The sequence below is a fragment of the Dama dama genome, chromosome 14 (assembly GCF_033118175.1).
Source record: "Dama dama isolate Ldn47 chromosome 14, ASM3311817v1, whole genome shotgun sequence".
In the NCBI taxonomy this organism is placed as follows: Eukaryota; Metazoa; Chordata; class Mammalia; order Artiodactyla; family Cervidae; genus Dama; species Dama dama.
In genome coordinates this window covers 34,927,710-34,952,786 of record NC_083694.1, presented here as the reverse complement: position 1 = coordinate 34,952,786, position 25,077 = coordinate 34,927,710, and the positions used below count along the sequence as shown (strand labels likewise).

Here is a 25,077-nt window from a genome sequence, read left to right as displayed (position 1 = left end):
ACAAAATGTTACATATTTATTTTAAAATAACCTGCTATATGTTAACATAAGTATTTTTATGAAAAAGAACCCTTTTCCAGAAATTTCTGAGAGGAGGGACATAGTTTTACTTTTGCAAATCTCTTTACAGTCAGACAACATCTGGCTCTCATATCTCCCTCAACAGTATATTGTGAAATCATGTCATATATGTCATATATATTATGTCATGTAGCCTTTTATGAAATAATGAGAGTAAAAAGATGAAAATAATGTATTAGTAGTATTATAAAATGGTGTGACATTGTGGATCCCCTTTGGGAATCCTCAAAACATAGTTTGAAAACCAGTGAATTAGAGCATTCTTTTAAAGCTTTTAATTCATATTAAATGCAAGTACTCCTCATAGTGACAGTATGTCAGGAGTCCCAAATTAGCAGGTTAAATCTAGCTGGAAGACATGTTTGGTTTTGCCAAAATACGTTTTCTTAATCTTATATTTGGATTTCTAGGCAAGACCCAAGCACTCCTATTCCCATAGGATACTCCTGCTTTTCTCTTAAATTTAGACATTTACTTATTTCTTGCCTTGCCCTTTGAATATCTAAGTGTTCATCCACTCACATCTTAGTAAGAATCGTTTTTACCAGTTTCTTTGGTGCTTCATGAAGGTTTGGAGATACATGGCACAGTCTAGGAAGATGAGAACAGAAGACCCTGAGCTCAGAGGGACAGCCGCATGAAGATAATCTAGGTAATCTAGCATCTGGATAATCAGTACTAGGCCTTTAATGCTGCCCAGCAGTTATCCTGTTTCCTTTGTCTAATCATTCTCCCATTCTTTTAGGTGAGAATTTGATTCCTCCACCTTCTTCTAAATCCAGCGCCTTATCCTCATCTCATTACATTCTTTTGCTTCCTATTTCACTGAGAAAGTAGAAGCAGTAGAAGAGAATTTCCATGAGTTTCTGTTGCCACACTTAACCCTCCTGCCTGCATCTGTTTCCACACTTTGCTTCTGTCCCATTGTTACGAACTTGCCCCTACTCTTACCATAAGCCATACTCCCTCCCTATTCCATTCTCTCTCCTACTCAAGATTCTTGCTCCAGAAGTTCCCCTCTGTCCCACATTATTAACTTTCCCTCTCTATTAGATCATTCCCATCAAATACAATTATGCTATCATTTCATCCATCTTAATAAAGATTCTTCTTGACTCTTCACTCATTTACCTTTTAGCTGTCATCCCATTTCTTTTCTTTCCTTTTGATTTCTTTACAGTTGAGGGTCGTGAATCTATGCTAATTTGCTGAAACTAATTTTATTGGTTATGGCAGAAAAATTAGGATTCCTAGATTCAGTAGCACTTTGTCATGCCTTTTTCACAATTACACATGAATCATTTCAAAACGAATCCAAATGTTAGACCATATTCTCTTCAGTTGAAGATAAATTAGTTTCTAGGGTGTTCTAAATAGATATAAATTTTTCTACATTATGTGAGTAGACCCAGAATGGTTTTAAGAGTAAGAATAGCACCTGATTCATCTTGATCTGGATTAATTAGGTAATCTGGGTTTCAGGGCCTTTTCCAAGGCTGTAGAAGGATTTTATCAGCATGTAGGGAGTCAGACCAGGTCAAAAGTTAAGTGATAAATGTTTGATTTCTTCCGGTTGAAACAAGTCTGATTTTCCTTATTGTTGGAGATCACCAGAGTAGATACTGTTAAACTCTAAACTTTGATCACTTAAAAATTAAGGGTTATTTTCTTTGACCATTCTGTCATATGTCCTTAAGATAAAATTTTAGAAGTTAAATTCTAAACACTCCTGAAATTCCCTCATAAAGTTTACTTAACTTTTCATTATATATGAATATGACTTAATTTACAAAGTATCATAAAATGAAGAAATAAGCTTGTCTTTAGAAACAGATTAATATTTTATAAATAACCTTTTCTGACTTGTTTATTAAAAGCAAAATGGTCAGAAGGTTTTCCAATAGGAACTGTTTTTCATTTTTTAAATACTAAGTTGCCTTTATGATGATTTCTTTAAGAAACATAAAGTAGTTTTTTTATAACTTTATTTGGCCTGTTTGTTACACAACTGTTATGGAATTTCACACATCTATTTCAGTACGTAGCTCCTATGGACTACTACACTGTTTCTCAATTTTAACAGGCCTCATTTATCCTATAAATAAACCTACATTTTCTTACCTGATCAAGTGAGCAAACAATAGGGGTCAGATGTGGCAAACACTTTAACAAAAAGCACATGTCTGGCCGTCAGGGTGAAGTAGAGTCATATCAAGATTGCTTGAAGTTATTAATGGCAGTAAAATTTATGCTTCCTCCTGTTTTCCCAATTAAATCAAGAAGCCTTTTTTCTTAGGATTCTTCTATCACCAGCTGGTTCCAATACTCCGTGTGTGAATATTGCCTGGGGTGTCTCCATTTCTAGGTGGTAAAAGCTGACCAAAGCACATTAAGAAAGATGTGAGCCTATAGGCTTGAAAGCAGCCATTGTTGAGGGCTTTATTTTGGACCTTATCATTTGTACTACAAGCATGCATGTTTTGTAGTGTATTGTAAATAAGTTGTAGTATGCTCTGGATAAAAGAATACTCCAGACAAGGTAATAAAATAATTGAAACATTGAAAATATTTTAAAAATAAACCACATGGCAAAATGTACAGTTGTACATACTAAAAAGAAAGGGCTTCCCTGATGGCTCAGCTGGTGAAGAATCTGCCTGCAGTGCAGAAGACCCAGGGGATGTGGGTTTGATCCCTGGGATGGGAAGATCCCCTGGAGGAGGAAATGGCAAACCACTCCAATATTCTTGCCTAAAAAATCCCATGGACAGAGGAGTCTGGCGGGTTACAATCCAAAAGGTCTCAGAGTTGGGCATGACTGAGTGACTAAGCACAGCACAGCACATAGTAAAAAAGAGTGAAAATATGTCAAAAGTGTTGAATTTTGGAGTACTTATTTTATGAATATGTCTTAATGTGACAGAACTATTAAGCTTAATGGTAGATTTACAATTTAAGTTTTGTTACAATTTTTAAATTAAGTAACTGGGCACAAAAATCTTCCATAAACCATTGTATCACAAAACTTATTGTTACGCTTGTTTTCATACTGATCATTATAACCTATAAATTCTGTCATCCCTCCCCAACTCATGGTTAAAAACCCTTGGCTTTTATCTATTAATATCAAATCTCTATTAGAAATGACTGAACAAATCCATTCTAGAAGAGAAGACTATCCAGTAGAGTTGCAATCTTAAAAATTGGTCTCTCCAAATTCAAGTTTTAACTAACGCTATCTATCTAGTCATGCTGGTTATGTATCTGCAGTATGTGCTCTAATAAGTGAAACAAAAAATGATATGGAAACATGTACAAAAGAATGTCTAGTATACTTGCAATATATTTTTTTAGTGTATTTCAGTGTAGTCAATATATATGTTCAATAATTGTGGCGGTTATCTTTTAAGTGGTGATTTTCCCTGTGACATTTTTCACTATATTGATAGAGCATTAAGGGCTCCAACTCTACTGTAAATTTAAAGGCACTTATGAATTTTGAAGTATGCTATTCACATAGACTTTCCAGGGGTAATTCATCACCCTAATGCTGCTCTATTCTAATAAAGGGGTGTTCATATTCCCACTTCTCTTATCTTTTCATGGATCCTTTGTGACTTCAAAGGGAGTTTTCTGCTTTGAACGAAGACATGGAGTGCAGAAGGGAATCAGAATCTGGCTAATAATGTGGCCCATAACTTGTGTTCTCACTCTGTTTTTACAAAGTGTTGGGCTGGGTCTACTGCAGCAGTGGAAATTTGGCTTTGAGTTCTGGTGTTCAGAACTCATGTTTCTGCTTGACTGAACTGTGAATGGAAAATCCCAAGTGTCTTACAAAATTAGTAGCTAAATGGTATTTTTACTAATCACTTGAGATGAAAAAAAACTGAAGACATTTTAAAATTCAAAACCCATCAGCATGCGTTTGCCCTTTAATTGGCAGAAAATCGGTCATGAGAGCAACCAGAGTGGACTTTTTTCCTCCTTCAGCTGCTCCAGCTGAACTACAGCTGCAAATTTCTTTAAAAAGAAAAAAAAAAAAAATCTTGAATGTACATTATAAGTGTAGTAATTCCCACAAAATCAGTTGCTGGAGTTAATGACCAGTTTGTTAAGGCATTAACTGCCCTCAGCTGGGAATGACCAATTTTGAGGCGAATGGCTGCACAACTGCTAAGATAATTCAGTAACGCTTTCAAATAATGATCCAGCTAATTAACGGTGAATTCCTGTGGAAATCCTATCGAAGTACTTATGACCTCTGCATTTAATAGCCAGTGAGTTCATCATGATTCATGTTTATTACCATAAATACCAAAGGAATCATAATGACTAGGCTGTTTTTTTTTTCATCCTGTGCTTATTACTTGAGCAGATCTGACTAAGCCACCTCTAGTCATTAAGGACCTTAGTTCACAAAATATTCAATCTTTTCACTGCTCTGCTCAAAATTCACAGAGCCTTTGGTGCTATGCCAGCATAGCAACTATTGGCAGACTGTTTTAACTTGGGATGCCATTAGGGAATAATTGATGTCTATAAGTCTTAAAGGAACCCTTTTGAAATGTCTGCTATTTGTAGGATGTGGAGAAATCATAGTTGGTTAGCTAGAGTTTATGGTTCTTAATCACGAGTTCTTATGGGAAAATTGTAACTCCCAGCCCCAGATTCCTTTAGGATATGCAAGAATTTGGGGGGATTTGTTTTTTAAGAACACATCTTTTCTACCAGCGAGTGAAGAAGACTATTAAGGATAAGCCTTAATTTTACTTGGACCATTTAATCTCTCTTAATGGCTGTTTATTGCTATGTGATCTTTAAATTTGTTTTTAAGTAATAGTTAATAATACATGTTGGCTGCCAGAAAGCCTCTACTTTCTGTGTGCAGCTGTGTTTGAAGAGAGGAATTTGGGTTATTTCCAGACACCTTCTCCCTCCAGGTATTCACTTTTTTCCTCCAGTGCTTTGTCCTTCTGCTGTATCTGTCAGATATCTGCTAGATGCCATTAAGGTATAGGCTATGTTTTTATCAAGCAGTCAATCATTTGTATAGTCATTTATGATACAATGAGTAAGATACCTGTGGTTCATATACTATAATTTTCCTATCTTGCAGTTCTTTAAGGGAGATTGGAAATATGTGATTTGTAACAATAAAATAAGAGTTAGAACCATCAAGGTAATATATAGGTAACAAGACAATTTACAAAACATTTGCATCATTTTTTAATAAAAGGACAAGTATCATTTTATATCTCTTGTCATTCCCTAAACAAATACAGAATGAGAAGAAAATCAATTTTATAGATATTTGCAAATCAATTGATTGAACCTTTACCCAGATAAAATCTAGAAGACATCTCTGCAAATTGGGTATATAGACCTCTGGGTACAGTGTTGTAGTCCCTTAGATCTGTCATCACCCCCTTTCACGCTTCACTCAAGGGGAAAAGAAATGTATCTCTGGTATAGTGCTGGTTGTATTTCAGTTTCTGTTGTCTAGTTGTGCTCAGCTCAAACAAATGGGAAACACCTATACATTTTATTTGCCTGGGACATGCTACTTAAAGATAAGTGAATTAATATAGTTAATTGTGAGGTTTGTCTTCTGTGTTTTCAGACTTTTCTCTCTGTATCCTTTCATCTTATAGCCCATCACCTCCACAGCTGTTCCCTACTCTAGGAGTGAAATTAAGTTCTGTTACAGGACAGAAGGAAGAGAGGTTCACAGTGTGTTTGTGGTAGTGGTGGTGGAAGAACACATACTGGTGACAGTTATCTCTCCTTTGATAATTTTCTTTTCCCAATTTTTGTTCTGATTAGGGGTTTATAACCCTATGAGAATGAGAGGCTGATGAAGGGTTCAGATGAAGCAGATAGGGATCACTGAGCAGAACCTTGAGACAGAAGATGACTCTCCTAAGACCGTGCTTTGGGTATAACAGAGCTTTATTGGAAAGTGACTGGGAGCAAGTGGCTCAGCTGCAGGGGCAGAATATACCTGTGAACCCTGTATAGCCATCTCAGAGGAATCTTGGCTGCTTCTTAAACCTGCATTACCTCTAAACTACAGTCAAATCTTGAGGATAGAAAACCACAAAGACAGCATATATATTAGGAAAACGTGATACGGCAGAAACCAACACAGTATTGTAATTATCCTTCAATTAAAAATAAATTTAAAAAGAAAATGCAAGAATAGTGTTCTCTCGGTAAAACAGAAACATTATTTTCAACATAATAATAGTAAGTAATGACATTTATTGAATCAGTTTATTGTGTATCAGACTCAGTACTAATTGTTTTACCAGGATTCTCTCACCTAATCCTTGCATACCAACTCTTTGGGATAGATACAGTTGTTATTCCAGTTTCACAGATGAAGAAACTGAAGCACAGAAAATTTAAATAACACTCAGAAGGCCATTTTTCCTAGTAAGTGGCAGAGCCACAAATTGAACCCAAGCAGTCAGCCTCTAGGGTCTGGGCTTTGAACAACAATGTTATACTGCCTCTATTTACCAGTTTATTCAACTTTTAAGCTTTTAGCACCTCGTTTTTCTCATAAAATCAAGCTCTGCTTGACAGCAGTTCTTGTCCAATTCAGTGAGGATGACTTTCAGAACAGATCTAGTCTCCCATACTGCTCAGGAGACAATGTAAATTTGTCCCTGTCAGGATCTTTCATCCATTTGGAACCTATTGCATCTGGACACAGGTACTCTGATAAATAACTGATTACTTTTCTGCCTTTCATCTCCCTTCTTCCCCTCTTCTATCATCTTCTTACCTTTTTTCCCCCAAGACCCCCAGATCCTATAGAGTCCCTTCTTAACTGCATTTCCTTTCTGTACTGTGCCTCTAAGGAATAATGATAATAATTCCTGTTTATTAGGTTTTATTTCACCCTTTCTGCTGTTTCCTGGAAGGCCTACTTAGAGAGTACATGCACACAGGCTTTATAGTCAGACCTAGGTTCGAATCTAAGATTCATCGCTGTTTCCTTTTGAAGGATTCGTAACCTTAATGAATGTCATTAGCTCATCTCCAAATCAAAGATAACCTACCTCTTCAGTTGTTTTAAGGGTTAAATGAGAAAATACATGCTTAACATACAGTAGGAACTATCAAGTTTACTTAATTCTGTCTTCCCCTCTCTCAAAGAATTGTAGTTATGTAAACATTGGCTGTCCACCAGTCTTTTGGGATAGCCTCGTATCCCTTAAACTTCTATTCCCTTCAGTCCTTTCATTTTAGCACATTCTGGGATTATGATAATCATTTTAGGTAAAGATTACGGGAAATTGGGGATATATTCAGAGATTTTTTTAAATAGAAGGTCACAGATAAAGAAGAATTAGGAAGGTATAGGAGAACTCAAGGAGCTTTCACCTTTCTCTGTCCCATGAATATGGGGAGAGGAGAAAGAGAAAGCGAGCACAGAAGAATGGAGTTAGAACAGGTAGCACAATGAATCATCCTACTTTTTGAAACTAGAGGGTTTTGCTGTTTTAAAAAAAAGAAAGTAATGTATTAATAAGCTATTGTATCTGAGATGTTTCTGGCATATGTTATTTATCTACTTTTTAAAAATGTAATTTTAGGACTACAGACTTTCTATTATGTCACATACCCTTTCTCCTGAGTTGTCCTTTGTAAGTGATAAAGATATAGATACATAGTCACATATAATACATATTTGTGTGTGTGTATACACACACATATAATTTGCTCTAGAAAACCTTCCTTGTTATCCTATTTATGGGGCACAGATCTCTTAAACATGAATCTGTTTCCTCTCGCCTTTCATAAATGGATGTACCATGAGAACACTGTAGTTTAGGATCTTTTAACTAATACCAGCAGTAGACAGACTCTTCTCAAACAAAATAGCATCCTATTTCATTCTTAGTGCTACTCTGAGTTTTAATGTTTGATGATTTACTTTCATATTAAAAAATCTTTTATTTTGGATATTGAGTTCTCTGTTTCTTTTACCATTTATTTAGTATGGCTTCCCTGGTAGCTCAGAGGGTAAAGCGTCTGCCTGCAATGCAGGAGACCTGGATTTGATCCCTGGGTCGGGAAAAATCCCCTGGAGAAGGAAATGGCAACCCACTCCACTACTTTCGCCTGGAAAATGCCATGGATGGAGGAGCCTGCTAGGCTACAGTCCATGGGATCACAAAGAGTCACATATGATTGAGCAAATTCACTTCTCTGTATTTCATTCTTAGTGCCATTCTGAATTTTAATATTTGATGATTTACTTTGATGTTGAAGAATCTTTTATTTTGGATATTGATTTCTCTGTTTCTTTTACCATTTATTAAGCTGTGTGACTTAGAATCCCACTTATCAGTGAATCCATTACATAGAGAAAAGTAATAATATTTTGTAAAAACTAAGTAGGACTCGAACCTACCGACAGCTGAACAGCATACAGAAAGAAACTGGAATAGCAAGGAAAGAGATTGTGCCTTCAGAATATTGAGTTTACTGTTGGAACTTCCTTAAAAAGATTTTTAATTATCTCAACGCCAGATGAAAAGCTAAATACTGTAAAGTATATATACTCTGACCAAAACCCTAAGAGACACTTTTCCTCTCTAGGGAAGAAAGTTGGAATTTTTCATTTTTAATCTGCATATCATGCAAACCCAAGTCTTTTCTGTTTAGATTGCTCTCATCCCAAGCAGAATAATGAAGTTGGGAATACCCAGTTAGTCTCTACTTTTCTCTTTCTTGGAGTTATTTCACAATTTTTGAATTACATTTTCCTCCAAATGTAGGTTCTGCATATATTATATTCCAAGTGGTTGAGTATAGTGAATTCATAGATTTTTAGTTAAGATGAAAGTGTTTACTAGTATGTATTCATCTGACAAGCATATGCTAGATTTTACTGTTTTCGTTTTATGCCAAGAAGTTATTTTTACATTGATATTGAGAGTCCCTGGAAATAGGCTCTAGCCAAACAATTTAAAAAGATACAAAAGTCTTGATTTTTAAAAATTGTTTTAAAAATGTGCTTTATCCTATCATATGTCAGTGTATGTCAGTCTTTTATACCTGCTAGTAATATCTCTTGAAAGACCATTTCACCTTATGATACAAAACTATTTGAGAGATATTGTAACATACCTTTGGTGTATATAACTTCACCTCTGTGAAGATTTTTGAGTCAGAGAGACCTGTGTTTAAAGCCCTGTTCAGCTGCTTACCATGGCTGTGTAGGAAGTATTTTTCTCTGTTAGGTTCCCCATCTGACACATAAAGATGACAAAATTGATTTGACAGACTGTTTTGAAGATTCACATTGTTCTTTCTTAGCATATGATATATTTTTGTCTAACATATAATAAGCTCCAGGAAAACAAGATGATAGAGAGAGGCTCACTATATTTCTTAAATTTACCTGTAAAAGACCCTTGGAAATTTTACTTAAAACACTTCTCTGTCACATCTGAAGATCTTGTAAAACCGGTGACGTCTTTGTGCTTATTTTTTCAGTTTTAGCCTCTGATTTTTTTAAACATAACATTGTGTTTTTTCCCAGCTTTATTGAAATCTAATTGATGTAACAATTGTAAGTTTAAGGTGATAACTTTATATATATATATATGTATATATATAGTAAAATGTGTTAAGTTTAGATATAAGGTTAGTTAACTATACCACTGTAAGGTAAGGTAAGGTTAGTTACCACATCTATCACCTCACACAATACTTTTTTTCTGGTTGTGAGAACTTTTAAGATACATTCTCTTGGTAACTTTCAAATAACCAGTACAGTATTGTTAACTATAACAGCTTCTCTGGTGGCTCAGACAGTAAAGAATCTGCTGCAGTGTGAGAGACCCAGGTGAATCCTTGGGTTGGGAAGATCGCCTGGAGAAGGGCATTGCAACGCAGTCTAGTATTCTTGCCTGGAGAATTGTTAAGTATAGTCACCTTGCTTCTTAAATATTAAAAATAGAATCAATCAGCAGATATTTTTTGAGAAAATTACATATACTAAGCCTGTAAGAATACCAAAGTTTATGTCCTCTAAGAATTGCTAACCACCTTACAAAGATATATCTAATATCTGAAAAATTTTAGTAATTTTGTACTATAGTAGACACAAGAATAATGGTGCTGAAATTATCTTCCTTGTTAGAATATATTTAAAATTTTCTTGATATATTAATTAAATTTGTGTACATACTTGATTTTTTTAAAATTCCAAGTATCTCCCAGGATTTTCTTATAGCCAAAAATTTTTTTAAAGAATATTATTTTTTGGATAAAACTTTTTAGCAAAACAACTTTTCTAGCTCAAGTTTTGTCACTGACTTTGAGATCATATAAAGATCCTTAAAATATGGCATATGAAAGCATGTAGAAGGATTAAATGACATATTCAAGTTCCATTGTATTTTTCAAATCTATGATATATGATTCACTGTCCTTTTTTCAGTTTCAAGGTGTATAAAATGAGAATCTTACCTCAAAGTTCTAAGACAATCCTTAGACTATGCTTATTAGTCTATATTATACCCTTTAGCAATTTATAGTCATGTTTTTTTTAAATGTTGCAAATACTGTTCTACTTTTTATCGTTTATGTTATTTTTCCAGTTTCTGATTCATAGACATTAAATAAACTTTTTTGTTTACTATATTTATTGTACATTATCACTGAAATGTGTTAATTACATATTTTGATAAAACAGGAGGGATAGGGAGACCAGTGGCCAAATATATATTTTAGTGGGCTGCTGAGAACAATTAATTCTTCAGTTTGTGATTAACTTTTTCCAAAAGTATACCTTGTAAAATACATGCAATTTCTTGGAACTTAGTGATATTTCACAGTTGGTGTGCTCCAGACTTTGGAATTCAGATCAGTCCAGTTCAGTTGCTCAGTCGTGTCCAACTCCTTGCAACCCCTCCTTGTAGCACGCAGGCGTCCCTGTCCATCACCAACTCCCCGAGCTTGCTCAACTAACTTTTGGCTGTGCTAGGTCTTCCTGGCTGGGCAGGCTTTCCTCTAGTTGTGGCAAGCAGGGAAATTGAAATAGGAAGCTCAAATTTTTCATATTTTTCTAAATTAGAAAAATTTCATATCTTCTAAATTAGGATTTGTATAAGGATTTTTATTGATTCTGTAGTTTAAAAGTTTTAATGCATTAATTTGAGTCTGTTATACAAAAAATTAATTTCTTTGTGGTCATTGCATGCAAGGCATAGCATAATATAAAATCTCACCATATCCATGATGTCTTATTTCCAGGCAATGAAAACTACAAACAAATAGCAATGTGTGTTCTTTACCACATAAGCATGGATGATCGCTTTAAATCAATGTTTGCATATACTGACTGCATACCACAGGTGAGTGGTTTAAGTGTTTTCTTAAAAAAGCATTAAAAAAATGTGTTTTTTGCTTTCTTCTCTTGATTTGTCAAATAGCTTTTTTCTTTTAAAAATTCCTCCTAAAAATAATATAAATTTGTTATATACAGTCTGAAAGTACAGACAGTATAAAAATGAAAATAACTTTCTAGTTTATCCCATGAAAGCTGATGTAAGTAAACATATGTAAGCAAATGAAATAATGTGGGATAAAAATCATAGTATATAGAAGCTTAATCATATCTTGATTTTTTAATTTAGTTTTAATTCCTAAAAGTAGAATTAATTGACCCAATATGGCCAAATTACCTTCCAAGAAGACATGAGTTGATTTCTCCCAACTATCATTTCACTTTTAACAACACTAGATACTATCATTTCTCTAAAAATAGAATGTCAGGGGGTTTTTTTATTTGCATTTCTGTGAATATTGGTGAGGTTGAACATTTTTCACATTTTTATTGTTGACATGTTATAAATCTTTTTCTATTGATAATTTTTCCATTGGCATGTCAATATTTTGGGACTCATACATAAGATCTATATATATAATAACTATTTTAACTCCTTGTCATATTACAGACATTTCCCAACTTTGTCATTTGCCCTTTAATTTTGTTTGTGGTTGACTGTTTTGAATGCTTTGCATGCTCTGATGAAAAAATTCTTCATTAAAATACTTTTGCTTTCTTTTATAGCACTGTTCTCAAGAAAGATTTTTGCAATAACTCAGTCGTTTGGTATATTTCATATGTTAGGTTTATTTGTCTTCAAAAAGTTTAGTGATTTTTCTTTCATGGACTCTAAGGGTTGAGATTCCTTGTTGTTGTTTAGTCACTAAGTCGTCTCTGACTCTTTTTGCAACCCCATGGACTGTAGTCTGCTAGGCTCCCCTGTCCATGAGATTTCCAGGCAAGAATACTCAAGTGGGTTGCCGTTTTCTTCTCCAGGAGTTCTTCTCGACTCAGGGTCAAATGAATGTCTCCTACATTGACAAGCGGATTGTTTACCACTGAACCACATACATATATGGTTTTACTCTTAGAGAATTTACATTCAAAGTCACTATTGTGCCATTAATTTTTATTAAACTGAGCTCTACTAATTTGATTACTATCTGATGATCAGAATACTAGTTGGGCTGATTTTTAATATTATTTTTTATAATATGGTTTTCTAAAGTAGAGAAAGCAGGGATTCTCCTGTTGGTCAGTGGTAAAGAATCTGCCTGCCAATGAAACAGACATGGGTTTGATCCCTGATCCAGGAAGATCCCACATGCCTTGGAGCAACTAAGCCCTTGTGCCACAACTGTTGAGCCTGTCCCTAGAGTCTGGGAAGCCCAGCTACTGAGCGAGCCCGTGTTCTACAGCTACTGAGGCTCGTGCACTCTAGGAGACGCCACCCCAAGGAGAAGCCACTCACACAACTAGAGAGGAACCCCCAGTGCCCACAACCGGAGAAAATATAGCGCATCAGTGAAGACCCAGCACAGCCAACATAAATAAATACATAAAAGGAAACTTGCAGGATGTATAATATACAATAAAAATATAACACTTTTAAAAGATACTTTAGAAGAATATGAATAGTAAATTATGCTTATTAAAGTAATCTTCTTAAGCCTCCTACTAGGTAATTCCTTATTAGCCTAATGTAAATTATTAAATGTGTATTATATTGACAAATGATTAATATGTAGTAAAAAATAAGACCATAATTTTTCTTTTTATTAATTCTTATTAATCCTTCTATTCATCCCAAATTAATAAAACAGTTCTAAAAATTGAATTTGCGATTCCAAAATTTTAATGCTTTATCCATATATAATTAAAAAGCTGATAAACTCTCAAGGATAATTTCTTAGGCTTTTAAATCAGGGGATAAACTAATTATGCTTGTTTACAGAAAGTAGGCATCCTTCAAATATACTGCATATCTAACATGGCAAGGCTTCTTACAGAGATAACACATGTCAGACTATAGCTGATGCAAAATGTAATCAAACTCTTTGTCAAACAAGTTTTCAATAAAAGAGTAGCCATGTCGAAGGGAGATTACAAGTGATTTACTACAGTCTCACTCCATATGTTCCAAAGGTTTTCCTTCACAATTTCAAAGGGTATTCTTTTCCAAGCCCATTTAATGTCAGAAATTCATTGACTACAACATACAAATTGGAAAGCAGTGACAAAAAAATATTTTTGTCTAAATTGATTGTTTTCATCCAGATTAGATTTTAAAGAGAATGACATTAAATAAAAGAGAAATGTAAACTAAAAAGAGATGGAAAACTTATTTTGTTAAATATTTTATTCATTAAATATTTATTTAACCCTTCTCTCTATACCATAGAATTTATAATCTCAAACATAACATATAAAACTGTTTTCAATAAATCAGAAATAAAAGTCTGTTTAGATTTCTTTTGAGACATTAATATTATTGTAGTTGAAGACTTTGTAGAAAATTCTCCCATAGCTTTTCAAGAGCCATATTCATGCATTCATGCATATTTCCTTGCCAGATAATTTTCTAACATCAAACATTTCTGCAGAGGGATTTTCAGAACATTTATGGTCTGTATTTCATGAACAAAATCTTCCAAAATTCATTCAGTGGTAATTGTTTGGGGGTTTTAATTTATTATATTCTGTTTTTAAAAAGCGCAACCCTGATAAGAATAGTGAAAGTGTGTCTTCAAGTTATTATGTTGTAGACATCCTGAAACTTTTTAGTATGAAGCCATAGTTGAGAAAGTAAATGATACTGTAGAGTATGTTTGTTCCTAAAGTGCTATCCAGGCTATAACTTGTACTTTATAAGGCTCAACTTTGACATATTGGGGAAAAATTGGCATGGTTTAATTGCCACCCAGTGCCAATTATGAAAGTACATTGTAAAATAAAAGAAAGAAAATTTGGTATTATGTTGAAATTTCCAAGCTTCCTTCAGAAATTAAAAAGATACTCCTTTCAGAAATATTGACTATTCAAAGTAATGTTTATAACACTAGCAGAGCTTTAAACTCATTTGTGACAGTAACTGATTAACCTTCTTCTTAAATAAAACTATATATCTGGGTTTTGAAATATGTTAGAATTAATGTAATACTTTGTTCACTTCAAAATTATGCACATTAATTTTTCTGTAGTAAATATTGTGAAGAATTGCAAATGAATTTTTCAAATGACAAGCCTAAAATAACTTTGAAAGTAGGAATGTTGCATGCTCAGTTGCTCAGTCGTGTCCAACTCTTTGCAACCCCATGGACTGTAGCCTGCCAGGCACCTCTGTCCATGGGATTCTCCAGGCAGAATACTGCAGTGGGTTGCCATTTCCTCCTCCGAGGGATCTTCCCGACTCACGAATCGGACCCACAGATAAAACCTGCATTTCCTGCATTGGCAGGCAGATTCTTTACCACTGAACCACATAGGAAGCCTCAGAGTAGGAAAGCAGTGATTAAATTGTCATTCATATTCATTTCAGCAATCAAAAAAGAATAGGTGGTATGGTCATATTCTTTAATTATATTAGCTATATATGTAAAGAAACTTTATAAACTGTGAAACACTGTACTAAAACAAGATGCCATTAGTAAATAGTTCTCACTATTTTGGAACCACTCAGAGTCCAATTTAAATGCTCCTTTTCTTAAGTGTGTTTACACTTAAGGAACCTATACTATACTTTTTAAAATTTCTTCAGAATTTTATTAGTCCAAATAAACAGTGTCTTAACACTGCTCATAGAACAGCATTTCATAAACTAGATTAACCTAAAGAGGTTGTATATGGTGCATGATGATGGTCTTTTGGGGAAAAATTATTCTGTTGATTCTTTTTTTTTTTTTTTATTCTGTTGATTCTTAAAGAGCTGGACTTTGGTGGAAATAGATTGAGATGCTCTATAATTAGAGTTCACTTTTGTAAATTATTTAACATCCAGAGTAGGTGTTATAAATTCATCATGCCTCATAATTTCTTCCACTATTACGTTGCTTTTCTTCTTTTGTATTTTATTACCTCTAATTATCCAATATATTCTAATTTTTTCCTCTTCCAGTATTCTATAAAATTTGGGGGTCAGGGCAAGTCTTTCTTCATATATGATCTTAATGGTCTCAGTGGGTGAATTGTTTCAGGTGAGCATACTTGGGGATAACCAGGAGTTAATGGTTGTATTCTAATAATAGTTAAGAGTACACATTAACAGTTCATTGTTATTTAGACCTCTGAGATGCATGTTTTGTTTAAATAGGTGCAAATGCCATCCAGATGCTTATAAAAAGTATTTATTGGTAATAGAATGGCCAAAGTACATGTTTAGGTAATGATGTCATGGTGTTATTTAATATTTTACCCTAGAACAGTGTGCAAGAATCTTCATAGTAATCCACATGTTTTCCACCACAGTTGTCCTATTTGGCCCCTCTTTGATCTACATGCCTCTTTTTAGCTGAATGCTGGTAAACGTCCTTTCTGACAGCCCCCTTTGCTCCTGCCTGCCATTATCTGCTGAAGTTCAGAAACCAGAGCATCACTTCAAACAGCAGAGTTAGGGAGTAGCCAGTCAGAAGAGATTCCTGAGGCATGCAAAGTTCTGCCATAATCATTCAAAGATGTTTGGGGAGGGGGGTGGTGGTGGTAGAGGTGTATGTGAATATAGCGAGCTGTGGGGGTTGGCCTCTGGTCACTGGTAAATAAGTGAAGTCAGGTGCCAGAGAGTCTAGACACAGTGATTTCAGTCCTGGGTCTTTGGTATCTGATACTCAATATGGGACTTGTCTGATTGAACACTATTGCCTCTTCATTGCAAAGACTGAAGCCCTTTTAGTGCCTTCCTGTTAAATTAGTAAAAGATGACAATGGACATAGTTAAAACAGAACAAATCTAGTTTTAATATTTCCTAGTTGTTAGCAATTACCTTACTTTTGAAGTGTTGTAACAATCAAATTAAAGACAATGTTGCATGTGGAGTTTGAACTAAATTAATATTTTAAAATGTGAGGGCTTTAATTAAAATTTAAGTGTCTCTCACTATGAAAAACTAATCCTATATCATGATATGTTTCTTTAACATTTAGTCTTGATTTGGGAATGTGGGTAGTTGGATAAGGTTTTAAACCATCATTATTTTTTAAAAAGATAGCTCCTGAATATTTCACCACAAAACTTAACATGGAAATTACAAAAACAAGGCAAAACAGAACCCCTCAGCTTCTAACAAATCGCCTGTAGTGCCATTTTTAAGGGCAAGTTTCACACTACAAGATTAATTTCAAGTAAATAACAACATAGCTTGCCTTGTTTAAGTGTTACCTTGATGTAACAAACAGACTTTTGTTATTTTTAAAAAGCTTCTTATATCAGGAGAAGTTTCAAAGAAATCTGTATATAGTAGGTTTTTAATTATAGTATGAAAAACATACTGTATATATTTACAGTACTGTCATCTACATTTTTATTAATTTATAATTTAACTTTAATTGATAGTTAATACATAGGTAGCAAAATCTGTTAAATGTATATCCAGTAATTTAGGATTGTTTTATCTATGCCATAGATTTATTTTTTGTTGTTCTGCAGCATTTTTAAGTGTTAGTGATGAAAGATTCCACTAGCGGCAATATTTGTGTTAAAGAGGTGCTCTCTGAGGAAAGGCGTGATACATACTAACCATTTACCGGCTATAGTGTTTTTGTAGTTCACAGCAAATAAATGAATTTTACACACACAAACACACACACACACATACATACATATATACATACATATATGGGCTTCCCCAATGGCTTAGCTGTGAAGAATCCACCTGCAGTGCAAGAGACAAGGGTTTGATCCCTAGGTCGGGAAGATCCCTAGAGGAGGGCATGGCAACCCATGCTAATATTCTGGCCTGATGAATCCCATGGCCTGCGGAGCTGGGCGGGCTCCATAGGGTCACAAAGAGTGGGACAAGACTGGAGTCACAGCACACATGCGCGTACACACACGTATACATGTCGTTTTGTTAGAGTGATATCAAAGGATTTTTTGGAGCAGCTGTAAGTGGATTTGTGTTTTTAATTCATTGCTAGTATATAAAAGTAAGATTAATTTTTACAGACACATGATATGTTGACTATGTATCCTTTTTGAAACTTAGATGTTATTTGGAACTAACATAGAGAATAACCACAAGATTTAACAGAATAAGGTCTAACCCATCAACAAAGACATGTTGATCTTAAAGGTATTGCCTCGAGATAAAACATAAGAAAATTGTAGGTTATAAATTTTAGGATTAACATCCATATATTGTTAACAATTTGACTAAGAGAAAAATATCTTTATATAATATGCATTGAGTCAATTTACTATTTGCCAGTAATAGAAGACTAGCTTCTCAAAAGTATGGCATAAGATTTGTCATTTCTCCTTTATTATATAGCAATGACCTCTTATCATGACAAATGTAGATATAGCTAAATGGCATAAGTAGCATATCCTTTCCTTCCTCTTTTTCTGTCTGCTGCTTCCCATACCCATCTTTCTTTCTCTTATTAAGTAGAGTTCTTCCTTATTTTATATACATTCCCAGATGATTGGGTCAGACCTTGCAAGTTCAGTTATCAACCGTAAATGACAGTTCCTAAAATCATACGTTCAGTCTGAACATGTCTTCTAAAATTGTGTTTATAACTTTTATTGACTATCTGCACTTGACTGTCACATAGGCAGCTTAAATTCAACATATCCAAAAGCCACAATTACTGTCTTCCCTTTGAGGTTTTCTCCTATTCTAGTTTCTGTCTTAGGGTAAGCATTGGCACCATTTTTCGTGTTGTTCAGGATATAAAACTGGGAGTCATCTTCGTTTCTTCTCCCTTAATGCCAACATCCAGTCAGTTATTAAATCCTGTTGGATTGTCTTTCCTAAATATATCTCTGAGCTGTCCTTGTTATCTCTAACCTTACTACTCTACCTAATCCAAGCAGCCATCACCATACCTGGACTTTTCTGCTAGCCCTTTAAATGGTCTTACCACATTTTCTTAGGCTATTTCAGCCTGTTTTATATACTGGTCAGATCTTCTTGAAACATAAATCTTATTCTGACACTTTCCTTATTTGGAAGCCTTTAACATCTTCCCATTTTCCTTAGGATGAAGCCCCAAATCCTCAACATGTACTTCAAGACCCTGCATTTTCTGGCTTTTACCTTCTTATCTCTTATCACTGTTTCCCTCACTCCAACCATGTTTGCTTTCTCTTAATTCTTCAGAAGAATGACATTTTTTCCTGCCTTATAACCATTGCACAAGCTGTTTTCTTTGCTCAGAGTCTCTACTTCCCCACAATATTTTAAGTTCCTTTAAAGCAAAATCTTTAATATTTCTGTTACATTCTCCACTGTACTTGGGAGCTTATATTTAATACTGAGCATCTAATAGTTCACTAAGGTATTCAGTAGGAAAAGCCTACTCTATGTTGAAAATGTAATTGTATTATTTCCAACATACATTCTATAATATACTGTGATTAAGCATTGCCTATGTTTTACATGTGTTCAGGGGTGTTTTGAATGAAATATGTCTTGTGCTTCTTGCTAGTTAATGAAGATGCTCTTTGAGTGTTCAGATGAACGAATTGACTTGGAACTCATTTCTTTCTGCATTAATCTTGCTGCTAACAAAAGGAATGTACAGCTTATCTGTGAAGGTTAGTGCCTTTGAGCTTCATGGATAATCTCTATCATATGCCAATGGCAAATGATAGATAATAGAAAATAAGGAATTAAGAGTTATAATAAATATGTGAATTACATCTTTCTATAATTTAAAAAAATATAGCCCAAATCCTTAAACACCAGACTCATAAATATTCTTACATCATGAGCAGACTTACTCTCTAGTAACATTTTATACACTGTTTTGTCAGTTACCCTTAATTGAAATTTGATTTTTAAAAATATTTTCTAGGTGAAACAAAACTTTTTATTTGTAAAGCAGTCTGTTACAGTGCAAAATGGTGCAGTACAAATGTATTAGCTATTTGTTTCTGTAATATCTTTGTAAAATGATTTGTCATGCATTTTGGTATTTCAGAGTTTGCTCAGTAGTTTTTACTTATTTGAAAAGAATACATGTAAATTATCAAAAAGTACAAACTAGCAAATAGGAAAAAATAAAAAATTTTATTTCCACTATCCAGAGATAGTCATAGATAAAACTTTGGTACAGTGCTTCTGCATATTGTAAGTTAAAATGGGATTCTGTATATTTGGTGACATGTGTTTTAAAGTTAATAATATCTGAATATCTTTCCATGTGATTAAATACTTTTATAAAATGTAATTGCCAGTAGCTGAAAAAATAGCTCATTAAAGGATTTTCCATAGTTTAATCTGCTGTTTGGATAGTTTGTGCCACTTCTTTTCTATTACAGACAATGCTGCAGTAATTTTTCTTTCTCTGAATCTTTCATGTTTCCATTTTTATATTCTTAGGATAAATTCCTGGAAATACTATTTTTATGGATCAAAAAGTATTTATATTTTACAAATATGTGGTTGGTACACATTTCATATACATCCTGTGTTTCCATTTATGTGATATTCTAGAAGAGGCAAAATCTGTGTTTAAAAAGAAAATACAAAAAAGAGGAATAAGAGGAGGAGAAAAGAAGAAAAGTAATTGTATTGGGGAGATCAGCTAAGCACAAGGGTACTTTCTGCAGTGAATGGAAATATTCTGTCTTGATATAATATATGAATTATAGAGAGGCATACATTTATTAAAATTAATAGATTCTATAAAATTTATGTATTTTCTGTGTGTATATTGGGTTTTCTTGAGAGCTGAAAATATTAAAGATCATTAAATTTAAATGAACCTTAATTTTATTGGGGAATTTCTCTGTTATTATTATCAGGAAACGGGCTGAAGATGCTCATGAAGAGGGCTCTGAAGTTCAAGGATCCATTGCTGATGAAAATGATTAGGAACATTTCCCAGCATGATGGACCAACTAAAAATTTATTTATTGTAAGTGTTGTCTTTGGCTTTCTGTCTATTAAAATAATCTGGAACTGAAGTTTTAAAGTGCTGTGTTTGGAAATATAACTCTTCCTTAACTCCTGTCAAATATTAATTCATGACCCAAGTTGGTTCTTCTTGTTATCAACTTCCTTGGAAGTTTAGCTCCTACAGATTTCAACCTAAGTTTTAATACTGTTTTTGTTTTATGATCCCTGTCCCTAACCTTTTCAACCTCACTCCAGTTTTCTTCTCTTAAGCCAATTCCATAGACTCCCTTAGCCAAGTTAGCAGTCCATGGGCTTGCAAAGAGTCGGACATGATTGAGCGATTGAAGAACAACAATTAAAACAAGAGAATCACATTTGATACTTTTTCTTCCTGTGCATTAAATTATTAGATTAGTTCTTCTGTAGAAATATTTTAAGTTTATATTAAATTTTGTTTTATTCAGGATTATGTTGGGGATCTTGCTGCTCAGATCTCTAATGATGAAGAGGAGGAGTTTGTGATTGAATGTTTAGGAACTCTTGCAAATTTGACCATTCCAGACTTAGACTGGGAATTGGTTCTTAAGGAGTATAAGCTGGTTCCATACCTCAAGGATAAACTAAAACCAGGTCTGTGCTAAGTATTTCACTTCTGCATAATCATTATTTCTCTCTTTTGTGGGTAAAGCTGCTAGAGCAGTATTTTGTGACCATTATTATACTACATTCCCAGGCCTCTAGTTCTTGCCCTACTTCTAATTTCTTTCTCCCAGAAAAGCAGTCACTAGTTCTCCTCTTATATGTATATACTTTTTTCCCTAACAATATGTTTTCTTAATATTAGTTTCCCTTTACTATCCTGCCTTACTATTTTTTTATCCTGCCTGTTTTAAATTACCAAATAACCATCCTGCTCTACATGAGTTTACATGCACACACAAAGTTCTTTGAGGCATTGGAATGACTCTTCTATTTTCTGTGTTTACATTGTCATTCATTTATATTTCCAAAGACTTATTGAAAATACAATACCACCTTTCTACTACTCCAGAAACCACAAACTGTCATTGTGGAATGGAATTCTCTGAACATGGAACTTTGGGAAAAGGAAAAATTTGTACACATGTTAAAGGTTCATAAAAACTGATTAATAGCTTTCAGTATCTTTTCTGTGAATTGGAATCTTGGAAATATAAAAGGATTTGTATCAGGACATTTCAATGAAAACTTTCTGTGATGTTCTCTCCACAGGTGCTGCAGAAGATGACCTTGTTTTAGAAGTGGTTATAATGATTGGAACTGTATCTATGGATGACTCTTGTGCTGCATTGCTAGCCAAATCTGGGATAATCCCTGCACTCATTGAGTTGCTAAATGGTAAATTATAATTTATCTTATTTTTATGCTAATATATAAACCCATTATCTGCAGTGATAATATATTAAATAAATATATAAATAAATATCTTGTTGCATTGGTCATCTTATAGCCACTTCAATTATATAGTTAGCAAAATGAATTAAATATACATTATACTAGAATTAGATAGCATAATACCAAATAGCTTTAGGTTGCAAGGTTGAGAATGTTCCTATAAAGTGATTGAGGACCAATTTTATAGATAACTACCTTGCTCTTATCAACCTTGAACAGCTAAATATTCTGCCATTTATTCTTTCTGTTGAGCTTTGTCTTGGTTGAATTATATCGCTTTTCTTGCACAAACGCTTATAATAACTTGATTTCTAATCAGAAAGGTTTATTAGGAAGCTAATTCAAATCATCATATTCCTTCCTGGATCCATATATAGTGTTGGCCTCTAAACTTTCTGCAATGAAGAAAATATTCTCTATCTGCACTGTCCAATACATGTGGCTATTGAATACTTGAAATGTGGCTGTTGGGACTGAGAACCTGGATTTTAAATAAAATTTAAATAAATTTAGTTAGCCACATTGGCTAGGATTACAATATAGGCTAGGAGTTGTAGATAGTCTTCCTTTACCTTTATTTTGCTCTTAAGAACCCAGATTCATCGCTTTCCACTTCATACAAAATTTGTCTGACTCTAAATATATTTTATTAGGGCCAAGTTCTCTAGGACCTTGTTTTATTAGTCTGCTCGGACTGCCATAATAAAATATCACAGACTGGGTGGCTTAAACAACCAAAATACATTTTCTCATATTTCTGGAGGTTGGGAAGTCTATTTGATTCCTGGTGAGGTCTTTCTTCTTGGCTTACACAAGGCCATCTTGTTATATCCTAACATCCTCATATGGTGGGGGCAGTTGGGTGGAGAGAGGGAGCGAGAGAAAGCACAAGCATACACAAGTGCTCTGGTATCCCTTCTTATAAGGTTACTAATCTTATAGGGTTAGGACCCCAGCTTTATGACCTCATTTAACCTTAATTACTTCCTTCTAGCCCTATCTCTGAATATAGTCACATTTGGGTTTGGGGCTTCAACATACAAATTTTGGAGGGGTGCACTTTGGCCCATAGCAGATTTACATTAAAAGTAGCTAATTAGTATAGAAGTTAAATATACTAATATGGAAAGCTTAAAAAGACTCTCTAATCTCAGTCTTTCCTGTACCAGATATAATATATATGTATTTTATATTATTTTAATAGTCTTTTTTTGAAGTGTTTATAAAGAAAAACACACAAGTTACAGGTATATGTAGAACAGTGAATTTTTAAAGTGAGGGTTCTCATGTTATTCCCACTCGTATAAGGAAATGAATTATTACCAGCACCCTAGAAATCCCTCTTCTGCCACGTCCCAGTCACTGCTACCTTCTCCAGAGCGGTTCTGTTTTTCCTCTTATCACCCATAGATGAATTTTGCTTAGTTTTCAACCTTTTAGAAAGAGAATCTAGTTTATTTTGCCCTGTGTTATAACTGTGAGATTCATCTTTGCTGTGTACTGAAGTGTTTCCATTTATTGCTTTGTAAATAAATATACTACTATTTTTCCTTTCTAACTATTGGTTCATAGTAGAGTGGGTTTTCTGTTTGTTTTTTAAGAGAAAGGGGCTTTTATAAGTAATGCTTCTGTAAACATTCTTAAATGTTTCATTTAGTGAACATATTTACTCATTTCTATTAGACACATACTTAGGAGTAGAGAGAGTATGCATATATTTGACTAAAAATAATGCCAAAAAAGTAGTTGTGCCAATTTTCAGTCCCTCTAGCAATGTACAAAACTTCCAGTCATTCTACATCACCAGTGTACCTCCATAGTGGTAGTGCATTGTGATCTTAATTTGCCCTTCCTAATAATTAATGTGGAGAAGGAAATGGCAACCCACTCCAGTATTCTTGGCTGGAGAATTCCATGGACAGAGGGGCCTGGTGGGCTACACAGTCCATGGGGTCACAAACAGTCGGACACGACTGAAGGACTAACAATAATTAATGAAATTAGTATCTATTTGTGTTTATTGACTGTTAGATACAGCAGATAAAGTGAGGTGCCTATTTATTCTTTTGCCCAGTTTTCTCTTCTAAATCTTGAAAAGTTTGATTTGTGAATTCTTTTACATAATCATTTCTAATGATCATCTAGAGATGGTGCCTCCACATTTGAAGTATTTCTACAAGTAATATATATGGATTTGCTTTGGTACACTCTTCTCACAGCCAGGAGTTTTCATGTTAGAAGTAATTGAAACGTTAGGTAATTGGGAGGTGAAACTAAAGACAATGTAGTTGTCATAATGAGAGTGAGGATTTTGTAGTGAGCTGGAGAAAGTTGAAACAAAATGACCTGGGTCCTTAAATTGCTGTCTCACATTGATTATGACTGAAAGATAAGATAACAGTGCCAGCTCAGTGTTTTACCATATGTTGATGTTCTCTGACATGTTATCATAGGCAGAGGCTGTATACTAATATTTTTTGGAAATAAATGGATTTTGAAAATTAAAACCCTTAGGGTTAAGTGAGGGAACATTGTATGCCAACAGAGTAATTAATAAAATTTTAACCCAAATAGTCTGAGTAGTACTTTGGTAAATTAGTGAGGAAAATTATTTGGAATGGCTGGACTTTGAAGGAATCACAGTTTATTTCACCCAACTAGTCAGATGCTCTGTTGACCTGTAAATATTTGTCTAACAGATATCACTGAACTGTTGCCAAGAGTTGAGGTCAAACTACTAGTAAATCAAATTTCATAGCCAGTACCTATAAATTGTATTTCTATGAGTATTTGCCTTTGCCATTACATAATATTAATTCTGTTAAAGTCATCTTCTTATGATAATAACCATTTCTTAGTTTGTATGAGTGCATAACATTCTTTTTTACTAGTATAATTAATTAGAGTGGAGCTAAAGTTACTTGATTGCTTCATGCCAATAATTGAAGTTTAATTTTGTTAACATTATTCAATGAAGAAAAAACCTGTTTATAATAATCTAATTTCTACCAGAAACTTAGAATTTAGAGGGTGTGATTTTTTTTTTTAAGAACCATTTTTGTCCTGTGAGGTCAACATTGTAGAGACAAAATAGAACAAGATTTATTTTACAAATTAAAATTATCTGAAGAATTTTTATGAGGGACCAAA

General features: G+C 34.0%; 1 protein-coding gene across 1 annotated transcript in view; it reads left to right on the top strand.

Annotated features, from left to right (window-relative positions):
• Positions 1 to 25,077, top strand: part of KIFAP3 (kinesin associated protein 3) — a 138,986-nt gene that overhangs the window by 63,595 nt on the left and 50,314 nt on the right. The window contains exons 11-15 of the mRNA XM_061160297.1: positions 11,359 to 11,459; positions 19,079 to 19,187; positions 20,400 to 20,512; positions 20,958 to 21,123; positions 21,745 to 21,870. Of these exons, the coding sequence (XP_061016280.1) occupies positions 11,359 to 11,459; positions 19,079 to 19,187; positions 20,400 to 20,512; positions 20,958 to 21,123; positions 21,745 to 21,870 (615 nt within the window). The remainder of the gene's footprint in view (positions 1 to 11,358; positions 11,460 to 19,078; positions 19,188 to 20,399; positions 20,513 to 20,957; positions 21,124 to 21,744; positions 21,871 to 25,077) is intronic.